Source organism: Brachypodium distachyon, chromosome 5, assembly GCF_000005505.3.
Source record: "Brachypodium distachyon strain Bd21 chromosome 5, Brachypodium_distachyon_v3.0, whole genome shotgun sequence".
Taxonomy (NCBI): Eukaryota; Viridiplantae; Streptophyta; class Magnoliopsida; order Poales; family Poaceae; genus Brachypodium; species Brachypodium distachyon.
Genome location: NC_016135.3, coordinates 25,102,405 through 25,121,055, shown reverse-complemented (window position 1 = coordinate 25,121,055; position 18,651 = coordinate 25,102,405). Strand labels below are relative to the sequence as shown.

Below are 18,651 nucleotides of genomic sequence, written 5' to 3'. Positions count from 1 at the left end.
CTGTATCGAACTTGTTATTTGGTGTAATTCCTCTCTCAAAAAAAAATATTTGGTGTGATACTCCCTCCGTTTCAAAATATAGGGTATATAACTTTTGCTTGCGGTCAAACTTTCTAAAATTTGACCAAGCTGTTCACTAAAAATGTTAACGTCTACTATTTCAAATGAATACATTATGAAAATATATTTGATGATAGATCTAGTGATCTTGATTTCAAACTTTAAATGTTGTTGGGTTTTTTTATAAACTACTTTAACAAATTTGACAGGCAACAAAAGTTATATGACTTATATTTTGGAACAGACGGAGTAGCAGGAGTTGGAATGGATCCTACGTCCAAGAGTTAAAAGAGAAAAAAAAAGGAAGAATATGTAAGCCCAAAAGCCTGAACAAGATCAGCCCGGTCCATATGTAGCCCAACTGGATCGAACTAGACCTTTATCTAGCCCAAACCATACAACTGGGTTTAACCCAAACCTTCTATACAAGTCCAAACTCTCAACCGTCAGTTTGACTCTACTGATATGTGCTAAGAGCCTTTTTTTTTCCTTTCTTATGTTGTCATCCACCGTTTCTAAATATAAGATGCTTTAGCTTTGTCGTAAGTCAAATTTAGTAAGTTTGACCAATTTTTTTAAAAAATATACAAACATTTTTAACTCTAAATTAGTTTTGTTATATCCGTTATGATACATATTTAAGAGGAAATTGCACTGGTGGCCCATAAACTTGTTTCCCGGATTCACTTTAGTCCACAAATCGATTAAAGTTATCCCTAAACTTGGCAACGGGGCACGACACGGGAGTGTTTTTCCGCATAAAACATTTCACGAGTTGCCCCTTGATTATTCTCTCAGTTCAACCCGCAATCCAATTCTCAATTTCCCACTCACTTCTCAATTCCCCATTCCTGTATGCTCTCAGATCCCTAACCCTCAACCGCACCTCTCCAGCGACCAAGATGTCCTCTCCACTGCAGCACCGCCTCCACATTGCCGCATCTCTTCTTCCCCCTGTGAGAGAACTCTTCTTCCGTGAACGTGCAATGGAATGTGGAGGCAGTGGACGACGAGATGCGGAGCTGAAAGGGATAAATAACCAGGCGAGCAAGGTCACCGGAGCCAAGGAGGACGAGCTGTGCATCGGCGAGAATGGCGAGGCAGTAGTCGCCACCGGACGCCTCCGGGGAGGACGATGCATATGCGTACTCGGCCACAACCACGTCCCAGTAGACCCCCATGCTGTGCCAGCGCCGGTGACAAAGGCCCGGCTCCCCCTCATCACTAGCACGTGCTCCCACAGGGCACATGGGCGCCGCTCGACGGCGAGGTGTGGAGGTCTCCCGTCTCCCTCGTCGAAGAATGCGACGGCGATCCCAAGGGCTCTGGCAGCTGCACGGATCAGGATCCACGTCACGCGGTCCAGGGGCCGCTACTCCGCGTCCACGTCAGTTGGATCAGGATCCCCTTGCTCAAGGACAGCCGCGCGCTATACACGCTGATCGTTGCCGCATGCAGCGACCGATCAGCGCGTCAGCCCCAACACTGACGGCGTGGCCCGAAACAGACGCCGGCACCGAGGGCCCGCGACATAGACAAGGACGGAGGACGGGATGTTGGGACGGCCGGTGGAGGGGATGCGAGGCGACCGCCATGCTCGAGAACTGGAAGAGAACCCCGACATTCGCGGCGGCGTCACCAAGATCTCGGTGGCGTCCCACGCCGTGGCGGCGCTCCTCGACCACCTCCGACTCAAAGCGCTCGCGGATCCCTGCCACGTCTTGCGCGTGGCGGCTCGACCAGATTGAGCACGGGGCGGCGCGACCAACGGTGGTGAAATTTGAGGACTGGACTGCAAGTTGAATGGAAGAATAGTCAGGGGCAAATCGTGAAAATATTTATACGGAAAACCCTTCACGCACCGGTCCCCCTGCCATGTGGGGCCTTTTAAGACTGAAAACCATCATTTGGACTAGCGGTGCACTGATTGCAGAGTTTAGGAATAATGTTAAACTGTTTAATAGTTTGTGGACTAAAGTGAACCTGCACGTCAAGTTTTATGGACCATCGGTGCAATTTTTTTTATAGTTATATGATATTGTAGAGATTAGTATATTTTTCAATAAACTTGGTTAACAGTGAGTTACAGTGTTATAGGTGTGGCTGTAAGGTGAGGAATAAAAGTAAGACATAGCTTGCAGATTAGGCGGACAGGAGAAGTGGGTAGTTTCAAATCTAAGCATGCAATGTTTGTGGAACTGATTAATAGTACTATTCTCAGTCGAATTTGTCTCTTAAACACAGTACATGCATCCAAATATTTTTATGCAAGCATACACAGCTCTAGGAGCAGGTCCGGGTGTAACTTCTAAGCATCTGGATTTTTGTTTCTTCAAATTCAGTAGGCAGAATTAAGGATCAGAACAAATGAATAAACTAATCACTTTGTTGCTGTTCACATGGTGAAGAGGTACAAAAGTCCATCGCTTTAGAATTCCGTACCAAGTTATAGAAAACTTCAAACCAAACAACCTTGATGAAAGACAACATAACACTTTGTTTAATTTGTTCTTCTGTGATGTTTCCAAGGCTCTAGTTGAAAGATCGGTATGGTCGGCTAGAAGGGGGTGAATAGACGACTAACAAATTTTAATTTTTTTTTTCTTTTCTAGAAAGATACAAACACTTAACTTAGTGTTTACTAAATTTTCTAAAGATAATGCAACCCTAGGATGAAGTGCAATAGCCGAAGTAATAGCCGAAGCAACTAGATAACAAGAATGTAAAGGGTAAGAATGAATCCCACACGAGAGACGGAGATTTCACCGGAGTTCCACCGATTGGGGTAGGTGTACAACCAAGAACAAGATAAATAGCGGATGCAATCTAAAATTGCGAATATACTATATCAAACCAATGTCTCAACGAGACGATAAGTTGGAGTATTGACGACGGTAAAACAGGTGGTCTAACCGACACACGCGATTACACGAAAGTAGCAAAGATGACTAAACTTTATCTAATCAAAACCCCAAGGCTCCTTAGGGAGGCTCATGGGGTATATAAAAGAGGTGGGAGAGATATTTTTGTCCACCTTGAGTAAAGAGGCCGAAATCCAACTCTATCTCTAACTTTCCTAACAAACTACAACTCTTTAGGAAACAGAAAAACAGATCCGTCAGCTTGTTTTGTCCGCCACGGTCAGCATGAGTCGAATCTCTTGATGGGGCCAGATCCGTTGGAAAGGTCTTATAATTACCTTTCCAACAAGTATTTGTTTGCTTGATTCGGACTCCGGATGCGGCCTGGATGATTCAAACAAATTCGGGTCTCCTGACAGCTCGGACCCGAATCGGATTCAGCTTTAATTCGTGATATCTTTCTCTAGCAAGTTCCAAATCATGTGCCATTTGATTTGTTGGAAAGTAGACTTGATAAGCTTCACTTTGAATCTCCCTTTGCAGGCTATCACACATCATCTTCACTTTAGACTTGTAAAGTTCAATAAGATGCCTACATAATAAGATTACACAAGATAGTAGCTCCGCTTCTTTGCAAGTAACATATTGAAAACATTTTGTAATTGAATTCACTTGATTATAATTGTTATTAGATACACCAACAATTAGGGTTATAATGGTCGTATCCATGGTTAGCATGTCCATATCATCCTCCCTTTCTTGAAAGGAAAGCCGTCCTCAGCGTCGTTTATGCTGAAAATATACTAACAAAAGAGACAAGGTATGCGCATGGTATATGTATATATCGTTATTTTTAACTCCACTCCCATGTTGCACAATTAATGTTTTATAACACAATCTCATGAGATAATTAGTCAAACAATCATCATGAATATCATTCCAGCAAGAAGATTGACAATATGTTTTGCATATATAAGTGAAACAATATCTTGTATTTGGTTTGCACCGCTCACCATTATACCATCCCAACACTGGAGAATAATAATTAATGTTACCCAAATTAGTTACTACAAGATGCTGAAATTTAGAGCATGTGATGTGGGTCGGGGTGGCCTGATCTTTCGATGAGATTGGTAACTCTCGATTTGGGTAGGAGGTGACGTTGACGATCTAACTACGGCCTAAGAGGCAGCGCCTTAGCAATCGATACACCAACTCCAGATGGTTATTGATCACGCGGAGGCACGATCAACCTGACCACGAAGGTCTTTGTTGCTGCAAGCAATCGAAGAACAAGAAAGAACAAGATAAATAGCGGATGCAATCTAAAATTGCGAGTATACTATATCAAACCAATGTCTCAACGAGACGATAAATTGGAGTCTTGACGACGGTAAAACAGGTGGTCTAACCGACACACGCGATTACACGAAAGTAGCAAAGATGGCTAAACTTTATCTAATCAAAACCCAAGGCTCCTTTGGAGGGGCTCATGGCGTATATAAAGGAGGAGGGAGAGATATTTTCGTCCACCTTGAGTAAGGAGGCCGAAATCCAACTCTATCTCTAATTTTCCTAACAAACTACAACTCTTTAGGAACAGAAAAACAGATTCGTCAGCTTGTTTTGTCCGCCACGGTCAGCACGAGTCAAATCTCTTGATGGGGACAGATCCGTTGGAAAGGTCTTGTAATTACCTTTCCAACAAATACTTGTTTGCTTGACTTAGACTCTGGATGCGGCCTGGGTGATTGAAACAAATTCGGGTCTCCTGACAGCTCGGATCTGAATCGGATTCAACTTTAATTCGTGATATTTTTCTCGAGCAAGCTCCAAATCATGTGCCGTTTGATTTGTTGGAAAGTAGACTTGATAGGCTTCACTTTGAATCTTCCTTTGCAGGCTATCACACTTCATCTTCACTTTAGACCTGTAAAGTTCAATAAGATGCCTACATAATAAGATTACACAAGATAGTAGCTCCGCCTCTTTGCAAGTAACATATTGAAAACATTTTGTAATTGAATTCACCTGATTATAATTGTTATTAGATACACCAACAATTAGGGTTCTAATGGTCGTATCCATGGTTAGCATGTCCATATCAGTGTGCATCTCCGTTTGGAGGAGTGCTCTACCACAGAGGTAGAGACGCCACAAAGGTTCACGCTATTCTTCTCTCACGGCACCACAGAGGTGAGTGAGCTCCACTAATGGCTTCCTTGAAGGCGAAGACCGAACCTTTACAAACTTGACTGGTGCTAGCTCCACAACTCAATTGGAGGCTTCCGATCCAATCCTCAAGCTCCACAATCCCCAAGGGAAGAGCTCAAGGCAATCACTTCCGTCTAGGGCTCCCAAATGTCCAAGAGAAATGAAATCCACAAGAGAAACAAGGGGAATCAACTTTGTGACTTGGTGAAACCCTAGATGTAGGTCTTCTCCTCCAATCCTCAAAGAATCAACAAGGAGGAAGCTTTATGGAGGGAGATCTAGTAGAATGAAGCTTAGGGAGTTCTTGGGAGAGAGGGGGCTGTTCTTTGCTTCGTGCTCGAGCCAGAAACCCGTTGGGGACAAAGGGGTATCTATTTGGACTTCCCAAAATCTAACCGTTATGCACTGCGAGTTCTAGGGGGCGGAACTTCCGCTGGTCACCGGAAGTTCCGGCCCTGTTCCGGCTCAACTTCCGGAAATCCACAATGGATTCCGGTAGCGTTGCGGACCTGGTCCGGAGGTTGGGCGGAAGTTCCGGGGTACCGAAACCCCATTGGAACTTCCGGACCTGAGCATGCAAATGCACACCAGTTACGCTCTAGAGTTGGTTCTCTCTCACTTTTTGGGTAGGCTTTATGTGGATGCAAGATGTTTGTTTGTGTACGTGAAAAACGATTCACCCATTACCTTCTCATGTGGACTCCCTCTTAATAGTACGAAGTTCCTACGACACAATAACCGAAAAAGCCACTAAAACTCCTCTACTCTTCGTTTTCCAACTTGAGGGCATCGAATCGTTTTGCGCCATTTGATACCAAATCTGAAATACTTAACGCACGATTAGTCCACAACACACATTGTCATCACCACCAAAATTAACTAGGAGAGAAATGCCCTTTCACTAGTACCCACATATTACCTTACCGAGAGGCGAGAGCGGATGTTGTGCCCCTGGTGGGCTATACCCTAAATCTCAGTGACTATTGTGCAATCGAATAGACAAGGGACAGGAAACAAAACAAAACTATGCATATTTCACATATAAATTTTTAGCTATATTTTTACAAAACAAAAATCTTACATATTTTGTACCATTAGAAATAAGCCAGTCGAGTTCACAAAAACAAATGTGTGGTGTTTTGGTTTTCAACCTTGCTAAGATGTTTCTAATTATTGTGAATATTTACATTGTCTAGAAGTTTCAATCATATCTCGTTAATTTATCATGAAGGAAGTGAAAGCAATGTCTTTTAGACTTTCATATACTTTAAGTAAACTTTGACTCGAGGTCTTTTTGGAACTCTTGTGAATATCTAATTTGCTCTTAATTTTAATTGAACGATAGTGCTTTGGCGTTATAATAAAAAAATGTTTGTACCTAACAAACAAGTTAAACACAACGAAACTCCTTTATCACAAACTAATAAATGGACCACCTGTTAAAAATTCTCTCACACAAACCAAAACATGACACTATTAACAATACAAAAGTATACGACATATGTCAATAAGATGGACAAATGTATTTGTGTACACTGCACTCGAAAGAGGGCATGATGTGTTGATCTAGAAGAAACACGAACGAGAGATATTTAGTAGCAAATCAGAAATAGTAAACAATATTCCCAAAAGTTAGAGTCTTTACTTCTTTTATAAAGATCTAAGTTTGGCTAGTTAACTCTATCGAAACAATTATCTATATATTGTTGGAGAACTCATTTTAATTTCCACGCATTAAATATTTAGATATCATATAATGATTTTTTTACTACAATTAATTTGGTTGATGTACATTTTAATATAATCTCTACTGAACACAAAATTTAGGAAAATAAAAACAAAACACATATAAAAAAATTATGCAAAATAATAATAATATATTATATGATCTAAATATTGAATACGTGAACAAAAATAGTTATATTATCTAAAATAATAATAATTTGATGGATGAATGATGTTTGGTGACATCGATGATACTTAGGCATAGCTTATATTTCTTGAGTTGCATCTGGTCGTCAAAGTTGGGGCAGCTCTATCTTATGTTGAATTTTCAGTTGAACGAGAACTCGGTGCGAGCCCAATATTTTGATCTGTTCGAACACTATAAAGCATTGCACGATGAATATATTGCGGTGGAGAAAATACCTTGGTCTCGTCTACAACAAAAGCAAAAGTACAATTGACAAAAGTTTGATAATCACATCAATGTGTGTTCAGTGGTGAGACGTGATATAATAGAGGCTAGAGGAGTTCCGTGGGACATTCCAGATGAGTTGTGAGACATCGGTCTGGACTAGTACCATACTGTGTCATGCTGATCTGGGCCTTTTATTTTGTTTTGCAACGGTCATATGCTCTTCCCAGATTGATATCATCTCGCCCTGTGAGGCTCTTTGAACACTAGAGTCTGTATTAGCTGGACCTACATGGATAGATTCTGACTACACTTGTGCCAAGTGTTTTCAAGATGAAAAATAAAGATGGCTGATGATTTATTAATATTATGAAAGATGACATTCAACTTACGTGCATATTTACTAATCTGAATTTTCAAATTTATAAAATTGTTTGTAGATTCAATAAACAACACTTTAGCCCGTTGCAGTTCCAGTTTCATAAAACGAAATCAAAATATGTAACAATTAATTTATGTATTTGATCAGTTGTAGAATGACAAGGACTTTGTACAAATGGCAAGTTCGTACAATATCGCAAAGTGTGTTAGGAGCGGTTGTTTCCCATGACCTCGTTCTCTATCTGCATGTTTAGGGTTCCGCACATTTAATTGGAGGATACATGACAATGGTGATACTTGATGGAACATTTATATCAACAGGACAGCAGTAGCAATACAACAAAAACAGGCCCAAAAAACATGTATTTTGATACAAATTACCTGGACCTTGATCCAGTCTACTACCCAAACTTTATCCAGGGCAGCATTACCAAATACAACAAAAGCAGGCCAAAAAAAAAATTCCTTTGATGCAAATTACCTGCACGGCTGGACCTTGATCTGGTCTACAAGACTACAGCCCAAACTTCTCCAAAATGACTTGAAAGAGGTAAGTCGGGATTATATTATGTGCACCCTAAGAAGGGAATTGGGGTTAAAGAGGCTGCTCGATTTCAATGCTTTTCATGAGAGAACAAGAAGAGGGGAATTATAAGCGCCATGACAGGGCGGGAGAGGCGCTAGGGGGATGAGCGAGGATTCCCTGGTAGAGGAGAGGTGCTCATGGGGGTGTGGGGGCTCCACATGGGGAAGGGGAGAGGGACAACACATGATGGTGAAGCGGAGGGCGGCGAGCCAACGGCACGGGAAGGGATTAAGGGAATCGAGAGTCCGGGGTCATGGGAGAGCAGAGGAGTCGCTAGGCCCAACCCGGAACGAGATCCAGTGCCTTGCCATAGACAAGGCACGGCTTGCCCTGCGGCCCTTTATCCGCCGTTAATTTCAATCCAACGGCTAGCAGCGCAGGAGGAATCAGATGACTCAGCTTCTTGGGCGAACTGTGTACTGTGCGGCTCTCCCGTCGCCGCCGCCTCCGTCCAGGGTCTCATCTTCTTCCCTCCGGCCAGCCGTACTGTAAACTCGTTCGCCGGCGACGACTGTGAGGTCAAGGAAATCAAAATTTTCATGGTGCGCGACTCTTCTCCGGAGGTCCCCGGCTGGACCGACCTCCTCACTGCCTCGCCGGCCGCCGCTCCTAAACAAAGGCAACCGGGAGCTGGGGAGGCGTTGGCGGCGCGAGTTCTCGATTTCAGTACTACCTGTACCTCTTCGGCTCCTTCGATCAGCTCCAGAAGATGCTCCAGCGCTGCTACCACCTCATCGGCACCCAGCTTGGCAAGGTGGTCAAGCCTAATGTCGCGTTCCTGCAGGACTGCGGGCTAAGTGATTGCGATATTGGCAAGCTGTGCAACTCTGTGCCGAGGTTGCTGACCAGCAACCCGGCGTCCCTCCGGGCGATGGTGGTATGTGCCGAAGGTGTAGGTATTCCCCGTGGCTCTGGGATGTTTCGGTCCGCGCTGCAGGCTGTCGCATTCCTCAGCGAGGAGAAGATCGCCGCCAAAATGGACTACTTGAAGAAGTTGTTCGGGTGGTCTGCTGCGGCGCAAGTCTCGGTTCCTGATCTCTGAGGTGGGGTTGGAACCACTATACATTGCTCATCGACCGATAATGATCTGTCTTAGCCTGGAGGTCCCGCTCAGACCCCGTTACTATGTAAAGTTTCTCAAGGAAAATGGATTGCTAAAGTTCGACAGGAGCTACTCTTATGCAGTCGCACTGACCGAGAAGTGTTTCAAGGACAAGTACATATGCCCTCACAAGGAAGCTGCACCGCAAGACTATGCAGCCGCTTGCAGAGGGGAGATGCCAACTAGATTCAGATTTACATGAACCAAGAACAGCCTATGAATATTGGTAGCTTTGTATGGCACAACAAAGTTTTCACTCTGTGCACCGTGTTCTTTATCTAACAGGATGTTGGTGCCTGCTATAGTAATTCTGTTGTATGCTTGTTTTGTCATTGCTGACACCTGATGAAACTGATCATTTGATTATAAGTTCTTGTCATCATTCAGTTGAGAATGGATGACATGGTTATGAACCTTTTGCAACACCTTTTTTTGAAGAGATTAACTTTTGTGAAAGCTGTCATGGTTTTACTTCCTATCGGTGTTTTCATTTATTTTTCTGTGATTACCTATTGCGATAGCCAGTAGGTATACTCATCATACATGGAAAGGCAGTAAATATTTCTAATTTTCTACTCCATAAGCTGTCAACCTGTAACAATTTTAGGTCGAATTACCTGTATGTGACCACTGCACTAGGGAAGCCAAAGCTAGCACATCCTGAACCTGAAGTGTGCACCTTAGAGTTGTTTTACCGATCACCAATTACTTGAAGTGTCAGCAACAATGTATTTCACAAGTATGTTTGTAGCAAATCACTGAATCTGTCTAGAGAAAATTTAGCTTCAAAATGGGAAGTGTTGACAATGTATACATTTGGGACAACAATCAATATTTGACTGCGTGAGCTTTCGAACTATGTGTTTAGGACTAGATATTTAGGTGTACATTGTAGCTGAATTTTGACTAGATTTTCATGTGCACTGTGGTTCATAGTTGTGATACGAGAATTAGGATATACCTTGTAGTTGTACACATTTTCAACGGCTGCCTTCTTTGCTGAGCATCGACAGTTGATGCAGATTTCAGTGTCATGGGTATACATCTGGTTGTTGATACCTGAAAAGGGTGGAACAGAATACGGTGCTCAAAAGCAAAGGGCAATCTATACACACAATTTTATTTGCACAGTTGACACGGGAAAATAACGATCTATTTTTAAGTTGAATTAATTTTCTTCAGGTAATACATGGCTCAAAATGCACCTCGATTCCTGAAAACATCCGACGGAACAAAACCCACGCATTTTAGTAGTGTTTCTACAGGTCACTCGTATTTAATTTAAGAGGACATTGTTCAGCACAGCACTGGTCTGCCAGAAAGTGATTGTTAAAAATTTATATGGATGGTTTACCCAACTTTTTCAATGTGTAGATGAGTCTACAGATAGTATTCTTCATTTGCTAATTTGATTCATCGGCCCTGGTATATCCATTACAATTGAAATACATGTGTATGTGATTTGTTTTCCTGAAAGAAAATTAAACTAGACGCCTCGTTTTGATTAGCAATCATGAAAAATCGAAATCCCCTCCAAATCCAAGAGGGCAAGATGAAACGAAAATAGAGGGCACAGCGCAAGCCCAGGCCCAGTCCAGGCCCAGCAGTAGCAACGTGGACCGGCCCACTTTAGCCCAACATGTAGGTCGAGCAAGCCCTTTACCCAGCCCAAATCGACGAACTGGGTTTACTACCCACCCGCCGCCAGCCCGCCGATCCAACGCGATGCCCTAATCGTGCCCAGAATCTCCCCATCCCCGGCAAGGCTCCCCCAGGGTTCCATCCATCCCAGGTAATCGCTCCGCCTCGATTTCTCCCTGACGTCCCTTGCAATTTCACGATCCGTGGTTGCGTATTTGTCTGTATGTTGCCGATTTGGGCTCTCGGGAAGCCGCAATTGGGGCGATCTATTAGTATTTCCCCCTTCACTACCCCGTGATCCAGGGGGAATTTTGGTGCTTATTTCCGAGTTCTAGGTGTTGTTCGCATGCTGCAGATCTTGTGCTTTCCTAGCTGCTCGGTTTGTTTTGTTCGATGCTAGATTGCTAGTGGTCTAAACATGCTTAATTTAGTGCTGTGCTAGTTGTAAAATTAACATCCGTTTCTTCATATCTGTTGTGCAGTTATGGAGCGTGGTATGATCCATCAAGTTGCAGAGTATCCTGATGAGCATGAGGAGGATGACAGCATGAAGGTGGAGGTAGCATATGATGGACTTCACAGCGCCTTCAGGTACAAGCACAAGAAGAGGTCCAAGGTCTGGGAGGAATACAAGCCCATTTTTCTGAACGGAAAGGTTCAGTTTGCAGAGTGCCTCTACTGCCACGGTCGCCTCAGTTGCAAAGATTCCAATGGAACAAGCCATCTGTGGCGGCACCAGAAAATCTGCCCTGGCAAATTAGATGTGGCGCAGAAGCGACAGAAGGATTCATACTTTCCATGTGGTAATATTTTATTTTTGCCTATTCATGGTCCTTACAGTTGTTCTGTCGTGTCCAGTTGAGTTTACTGGTAGTTCTTTGTTTGTTAGCATGGTGTAGCTTACGATCTGGATACATAGATATTCCATTGACAAAACAATTTAGCTCTGCCATACTAGTTACTATTCATATTTTGTGCACAGTTTTGGTGAACGAACATCGCCCATTTTCATCGAATGAGCCGGTGATTCCGGTCAATGAGATTATTTCTGAAACGCTTGACGACATAAGCTCAGCAGTTCCCAGCAGATTCAAATCGAAGGTGTGGAAGGAGTTTACGCCCATCTATGTTGAGGGGAAACTCCAGGCTGCGGATTGTATTCATTGCCACAAACGCCTCAGTGCAAATAAATTTGGAGGGAGAAGCCATCTGAGTCGACATCTTATAACCTGTCCTGGACGGCGTGGGAGTGGCCAGAATCATCAGAATGGTTTGTTTTACCCTTCGAGTGCACCTAGTTTAAAGTCCAGGGTGCATGATGAGCTCTCTCCTGCCTTGACAAATGGGAAGGTTCAGATCGCAGAATACTCTAACAAGCTCCTTAGGACTAGTAGTTCTGTTGACATCAACCCTGCATTCCGACCCATTCAAGTGGTGCCAGCACAGCAATCCCCGCAAACATCAGATGGCACAAGCATGAAGAAACAGAGGACCTCATTTATGAACACTTCCACTGATATAGGCTCCATGAAGTTTGGGCAGGAAACATCTTATCAAGAGCTAGCCAGAATGATAATTTTGCATGGTCATCCTTTTTCAATTGTGGAGCATGATGAAATGAGAAGAGTAATAAAGAATCTCAGCCCTATGGTTGATGCAGTCTCTCGTAATGACATGGAAAAACATTGTGTTGCTCTATTTCAGAAGGAAAAGGTAAAACATAAAGATAGAATGGCACTTTCCTCCCGGCGCATTTCTCTGTCAGCGAGCATCTGGACTCCTGATGGCCCCGAACCAGCAGTAAAATACCTCTGTTTGACAGCACATTTTATTGGTGAAGACTGGAAAGTTCACAGGATAACAATTAAATTTGGCTTGTTTTGGTCCTCACCTGTGGATGTGGAAAGGATAATACACTGCAAGGAAGCTACTGTTCCAGAATCTGAAAGTGGATCATATAATATCATATTAGATGCAGTTAGAGATTGGAATCTTGATAAGAAGATTTTGAGCTTGACTTCTGTAGGTGATGTTAGGAAAGATACAAATACTGTGAAGCTAAAGGAAATGCTCATAGAGAAGAAGTGCCTTCCTATCAGAGGTAGGCTATACAACATTGCTTGTGTGGATGACATCATAAATAGTGTTGTTTCCAAAGGGAAAGCAGATATTGTTCGCCTTGTTGGTGACATTGTGATGGATTTTTTTGTGGCACATGCATCTTCACCATTGGCCCAACAACAGCTTCTGGAAGTCATTTCACAGATGGGTATGAAGTGTCCACAAGAGGATGCTAAGTGGTGGCACAAAATTTTTTTTAGGCTTGAAGTTCTTTTGCATTTCAAGAAGCTATTTCCTTCTGAAGAAGTGCTGGCTCCAGAAGATATGAATGTTACTGAGTCTATTTGCAAGATTTTAAGGACGTTTTATCGTGCCATTGAAACAATTTCTTGCTCTAGCTCCGTCACAGCAAATATATACTTCAATGAGGTCTGGAAAGTAAGGACAGTTTTGCAAGAAGAAGCATCAAGTAATAATGTAGAAATCTCTACATTGGTTATGGAGATGCAGGAAGTGTTCAACGAGTATTGGCAAAATTCATACTTGTGGTTATCAATACCTGTTGTTCTAGATCCAAGATTCAAAATCAGCTTCATTGAATTTCGTCTGAAACGAGCTTTTGGCGCAAATTCAGTGAGTTACTTATCTGAAATCCGTGAGACAGTCCAGGAACTTTTCAGTGAATACTGCAACCCTGCGGATCGGCCAGACGGTGATATTTCAAATAGTGCAGCTTTGGCCGTCGTTGATAGTGATTCTTTAGAAGATTGGGATCAGCATCTCAATGAACAAGCAAGTTGTCAGATATCTACAGAACTTGAGGACTACCTTGAAGATGGTCTAGTTCCAAGAAAGGATGACTTTGACATTTTAAACTGGTGGATGAACCATACTACCAAGTACCCAACGTTGGCAGCCATTGCACAGGATGTCCTAGCCATGCCAGCGTCTGCTGTTCAATCTGAAGCAGCATTAAGTAGCAGCGGACCGGTAATTCCAAAGCACCACAGTTCACTGAGCATCAAGACCATTGAAGCACTTGTTTGTGCCCGAGATTGGATGCGGTAAAATGGTAAGATCCTACACATTGCTCCACTGTACTATCATAGATCAGGTAGTGCGATACTGTGGTATAGGCCATGAGTCTTTTTTTATCTTACTGCTAGAATCTTGTAAATATTTCCCCTATGGGAACCATGCTACTTCTTGATATGGTAGTACTCCGTATTTCTTATCTGGAACTTATATGGAACGGATTTTCTTGCGGAAACCTACAATGTTCTCACTGAATGTGTTTTTGTGTTCATGTGGTGTTAACAGCTAGCATTATTAGTATTTTGTCATCTTTTGCATTAGATTCTAATTTACGAACTGAAACCTGCCAATTTCATTGCCAGGACTGACTATATTGTGCTATGATGTCGATATACTGTGCTGTTACTCTTCATGCATTTATGCTTTTTTGTCTTGTTGCCTATACCAAACAACATCTACTTCTCGCCAGTAACATCATTTCTGACATCCTCACTTATTGCTAGGGTAATTCTGCAGCATGCAAAGCTCGGCTTCTCAAATACTACACCTGGTAAATCAGTGCTCTGGTGCCAAATCTCAAGAGTTAACAATGTGATGACGGCTTGGAAAACTCCTCCTGTTGTATCTGCCATATGCTGCAGCGAGCGACGATGTTGGCCTGATGCATTGGTCAGTTGAAGTCTCAACTGGCGCACCCTTGCAGGGAATGAATGTGCCATCTTTCTAGCGAGTCGGCCCGCCCTGCTCACAGTGACCGGTTTCCATCTGACTAGCGTTCCGCCCTGTCGAGGTTGCAGTTGCTATGTGGCTGTGTCAAAACCATCTGGTGTTGTTGTTGACATGCCTCAAACATTGTCGTTTTCTTTCCCGTCGAGACATGGGCCAGCGTTTAGTTTTGTATATGTGTACTCTGTGCCATTGCTGGCTGTAATCACTGGGAGTTGTGGATTTCTGGATGTGCTGGAGAATGTGTGAAGGTAAGCCGTTCACAAAAATCACCTTAATCAGCAAGTCTTGTCACCACACTCTATAGTTCATAAAATCTCAGGGATGGATACATATACGGGTATCTATTTTACACCTAGAGGAAGTTTATGGCGCAACGCTTCTGCCGGCTCTCAGGCAGCAGCTGCCCGTCAGGGCCAACAGCAATGTCACAGCCGACATGGAGCGGGTGCCAGTGAGAGCCCCAGAAGGCCACCCTCACCCGTATCCTTGACCGGACCTTCACCGTGAACGCCACGGAGCCTCTCTCCGCTCCAGCGTCCCTTGCCATGCTCGCCGTGGCAGAGCTTGCAGGCACAGTGACACCCTCAAATGTGACCGGCGTCGTGGTCTTGGGCGGCTGGTACATCGGCCTGCCGGTGATGTCCTGGTCCTTGACGACGTCGACGTTGCCGTAGTGCACGGAGAGGTAGAGCCGGTCGTAGAAGAAGCCGACGTCGTGGTTCGGGTTGCGGACCGAGAACTGCCCGGAGAGGAGGACCATGCCGGCTCCGTCCCCGCCTGCCGCCTGCTGGATGCCGGAGGCGGAGAAGGCCACCACGTGGAACCGCGGCCTGTGCGGGCGCACGGCGAGGTAGGCGACGAAGAGGAGCACGGCTGCGAGGAGGAGCACGACGAGGACCGCCGAGCAGAGCAGCTTGGTGCAGCGCCTCAGGTGCGGCCGCTCCGCCGGGAGAGTTCGGATGCGGCCCACCGTGGCGGTGAAACCTGTGGACGACGCCGGCGGCATGGTGACGATGCCGGTGCGCGCTTGGCTGGTCTCTGTGTGCGCGCCCATGCGTTGGCGCGCATGGTTTGTTTGTTGACACGCTTTGTTTGGCTTGCGCTATGGGGTGGTTTTGAGCTGGTCGGACGTGGTGATTCTTTGAGGGGCGAGGAAGGAACAGAAGCCGGGATGCCAAGCCAACCAGAGCTAGCAAGTTTTCTTGGAGTTTTGGTGTAGGGTATATCCCTCCTCCTCTTCTTTCGGTTGGAGTTTCCTCTTGGGGAGCAAATAATGGTTGTGTGCAAGAGAAGGTTAGAGTAAACAGAACGAGAACAGCTTATTTTTCACCATCAAACCTTGACAATTACTCCTCTTTCCATTTGAGAATGACCTAGCAGTTGGTAACAAGACAGTAAATTATTGAACTTGAAATTTGCCCGGCGGTAACCATTTCGTAAATTGCAGTTACCATGGTAACCGCATTCACCCGGTAAAAAAAGAAAAGGCAGCTCGGTAGTCGCAACTCGACCGTGGGGGTGATGAACTCAGGACAGGTAGCATATTTCAGCGCTTGGTAATGACAGAACCAGAGAACAATCGGGAATGGTAGCCCAGTTCTCTGGGATGCATGTTTATTTCATTGAGCCAAGCAAACAGTTTATTTATTTGAAGACATCAAGATAACAATACAAATGATGAAGGAAGACATGGTGCACACAATGTACTTAAACACAACCACAGTAATTCTACATGTCCAGAAACCAACCACTAAGGCAAGTAATTATCACGTAAACCGAGCTATAATATGTGCATCTTATTCACAAAGGCGCAGTGCTTCCTGATCTCCCCCTGTGCGCCGGTGAGCACCTGCATGTTCCCCATCTTCACCATGGACGCCGCGAAGTCTGCGAAGAACTCAGCTGGGTAGCCGGCGACGCCCGCCTGCCGCAGCACGTAGTCCCTGGTGAAAGGGTCGAGCATGAGCGTCTCGTCAGAGGTGAAGAGCGCCCTGCCCTTGGCAATGACACGGTAGTAGCTCGTGTCAAACGTCCTGAAGCTCCCAGGGTCCATCTCCACCAGCGTCGTCGTGTCGTTGGGCTTGCACTTGGTTTTCAGGCGCCGGGTGTACTGCTTGTCCAGCATTGGGTCGGCCATGTGCGTGCCGCTGAAGTTGTACAGCCGGTCCGAGAACGAAGAGCAGTGGGAGGTCCCAAGGGTGTGCCCCCCTGTCAATGCGTGAACAAAGATAGTGCGTGTCAGTTTCCATGGCTTCCTACTGAGTTTGAATCGCAAAATTTGCAGCGTCAGAAATTTTAGTCATATATATGTTCTGTGGATGTGAGATAATCAAAAATGAAATTGCAAAGGACAAATGAGCTATAGAGGTTTCTTCTCCTTTTCATCTGCGTGTGCAAAATAAGTGTCGTTATGGCCAACAAAGGAATGAAATGTACTAATTCTCGTATATAAAGGTATGATTTGTTTTTCTAAAAGACAATGACGACCCTTGGTTTTGTATGGTGTAATATAACTAGGAATGGAAACGACATAGTTTGTCTTTTCCCATCTCTGTTGACCTGGTAAATGCATACACCACCTTTGCTTGATTAACAAGTTGCTTAGTAGTGTATACAAACAACACCTTTATGGGGAGACTGCAACTGGAGATTTGTTGGGATCAGCAAAGTTCAAATAAACTAAAAAGAGATGCAGTAGTTTATACCTAGCAGAACCACCTGATCCTTTGCATCAAGGCCCTTAGGAATGAAGAACTGATTCAGGTTTTGAGTGGCATCAAAAAAGGGTGGAGGCAGATTGTTCAAAGCATCTTCCTTCGCCGATCTCATTCCGTCTCTCCGCCCAGTTGGAACATCCCAATGAGGCCCTTTGGTCTGTTGCATAATAAAAAGGTCATAAATCTAGGTTCAACTCCAGTCATAATTTCAAAGAAAAAAGGTCCAACTCCAGTCATTGTCAGCAGCGGGAGAGACAGTACTGTCCAGTAATTACATAAAAGATGGTCAAATTCAGCTGAAGGTTAAAACTGAGTGGGTTTACCACCATTGCTGGCCTGAACCAGCCCAGCCTATTCCCCCCAATTTCCTAAAACATGTCAATTTATCTTACTTAAACAAAGGACCAAGATTAGTTAACAGGAATGCTAGTTCTTAGTTCTTACCAGTAGTACAACATCCCTTGCTACAAGAGCTAGGATATCAGCGCAGGAGACCACCCCAGGGCAGGCTTGCTCTAGCTTAGACTTGACAAGGTCAATTGTACCAAAGCCCCGGAGGGTGAGGTTCGGTATTGATTCCTTTTCAGATGGTGATCCTGGTGTGCTATTCAGCAGAATAGAACCATCACAACCCTGCAGAGAACAAGAAATTTAGTAACATCTCTGAAGTACTGAATAAGCTTGGAACACAGTCAGATATCTACACACATTCACAAAGCAGTCATGGAAGTGCATGCGAAGCAGTGGGCCAGCAAGGCTTGGGACACCAGAGATGATCTTGGTCATCTCATCACGTATAATGACCTCTGCATTCGGACATGTGTATTTGTAAAAGCCAACCCTCACCCCTGATGGATTGCTCAACACTAAGGAGGATTGTAGGACAAAAGGAAGTGCAAATCCAAAGAGGAGTCTGTAAAGCATGTTGAGCGCAACCAATGTAAAACCCCTACATATGAAGAAAGAGTTGCTTGAGATTAACCTAGAACTTGCAGCCTGCTTTATAGTTCAGTTGCTTAGGTTCCACACCTAGATGCCCTTACAGCTGCACAACTTTCTTATATAATGCAGCCAACAATGGCCTTAGACTTCATCATGTGATTGGAGATCAGTATTTCACGAGCCAT

General features: G+C 44.2%; 3 protein-coding genes and 1 pseudogene across 4 annotated transcripts; 2 read left to right on the top strand and 2 right to left on the bottom strand.

Moving 5' to 3' along the window:
* The first annotated feature begins 1,637 nt into the window (after positions 1-1,637).
* On the top strand, positions 1,638-9,797 carry LOC106865562 (annotated as a pseudogene).
* Positions 9,798-10,984: 1,187 nt separating this feature from the next.
* LOC104585437 (zinc finger BED domain-containing protein RICESLEEPER 2) lies at positions 10,985-15,085 on the top strand. Of its 2 annotated transcripts, none has more exons than XM_010242165.3 (4): positions 10,985-11,133; positions 11,465-11,785; positions 11,965-14,115; positions 14,582-15,085. In XM_010242165.3, exons 2-3 carry the CDS (start codon positions 11,467-11,469, stop codon positions 14,109-14,111), a joined length of 2,466 nt encoding a protein of 821 aa, XP_010240467.1. In that variant the 5' UTR covers positions 10,985-11,133; positions 11,465-11,466; the 3' UTR covers positions 14,112-14,115; positions 14,582-15,085. The 2 variants fall into 2 exon arrangements, with proteins under 2 accessions (XP_010240467.1, XP_010240468.1); XM_010242166.3 differs by lacking the exon at positions 10,985-11,133 and adding an exon at positions 11,155-11,317.
* Positions 15,086-15,159: 74 nt separating this feature from the next.
* LOC100838955 (NDR1/HIN1-like protein 10) lies at positions 15,160-15,861 on the bottom strand. The gene has a single exon (XM_003579291.3). The coding sequence runs from the start codon at positions 15,859-15,861 to the stop codon at positions 15,160-15,162; it is 702 nt and encodes a 233-aa protein (XP_003579339.1).
* Positions 15,862-16,429: 568 nt separating this feature from the next.
* Positions 16,430-18,500, bottom strand: LOC100831698 (peroxidase 1). Its single transcript, XM_003580556.4, has 4 exons — positions 18,233-18,500; positions 17,969-18,157; positions 17,513-17,681; positions 16,430-17,015 (listed from the first exon to the last, which is right to left on the bottom strand). Exons 1-4 carry the CDS (start codon positions 18,446-18,448, stop codon positions 16,588-16,590), a joined length of 1,002 nt encoding a protein of 333 aa, XP_003580604.3. The 5' UTR covers positions 18,449-18,500; the 3' UTR covers positions 16,430-16,587.
* Between the last annotated feature and the right edge of the window lie 151 nt (positions 18,501-18,651).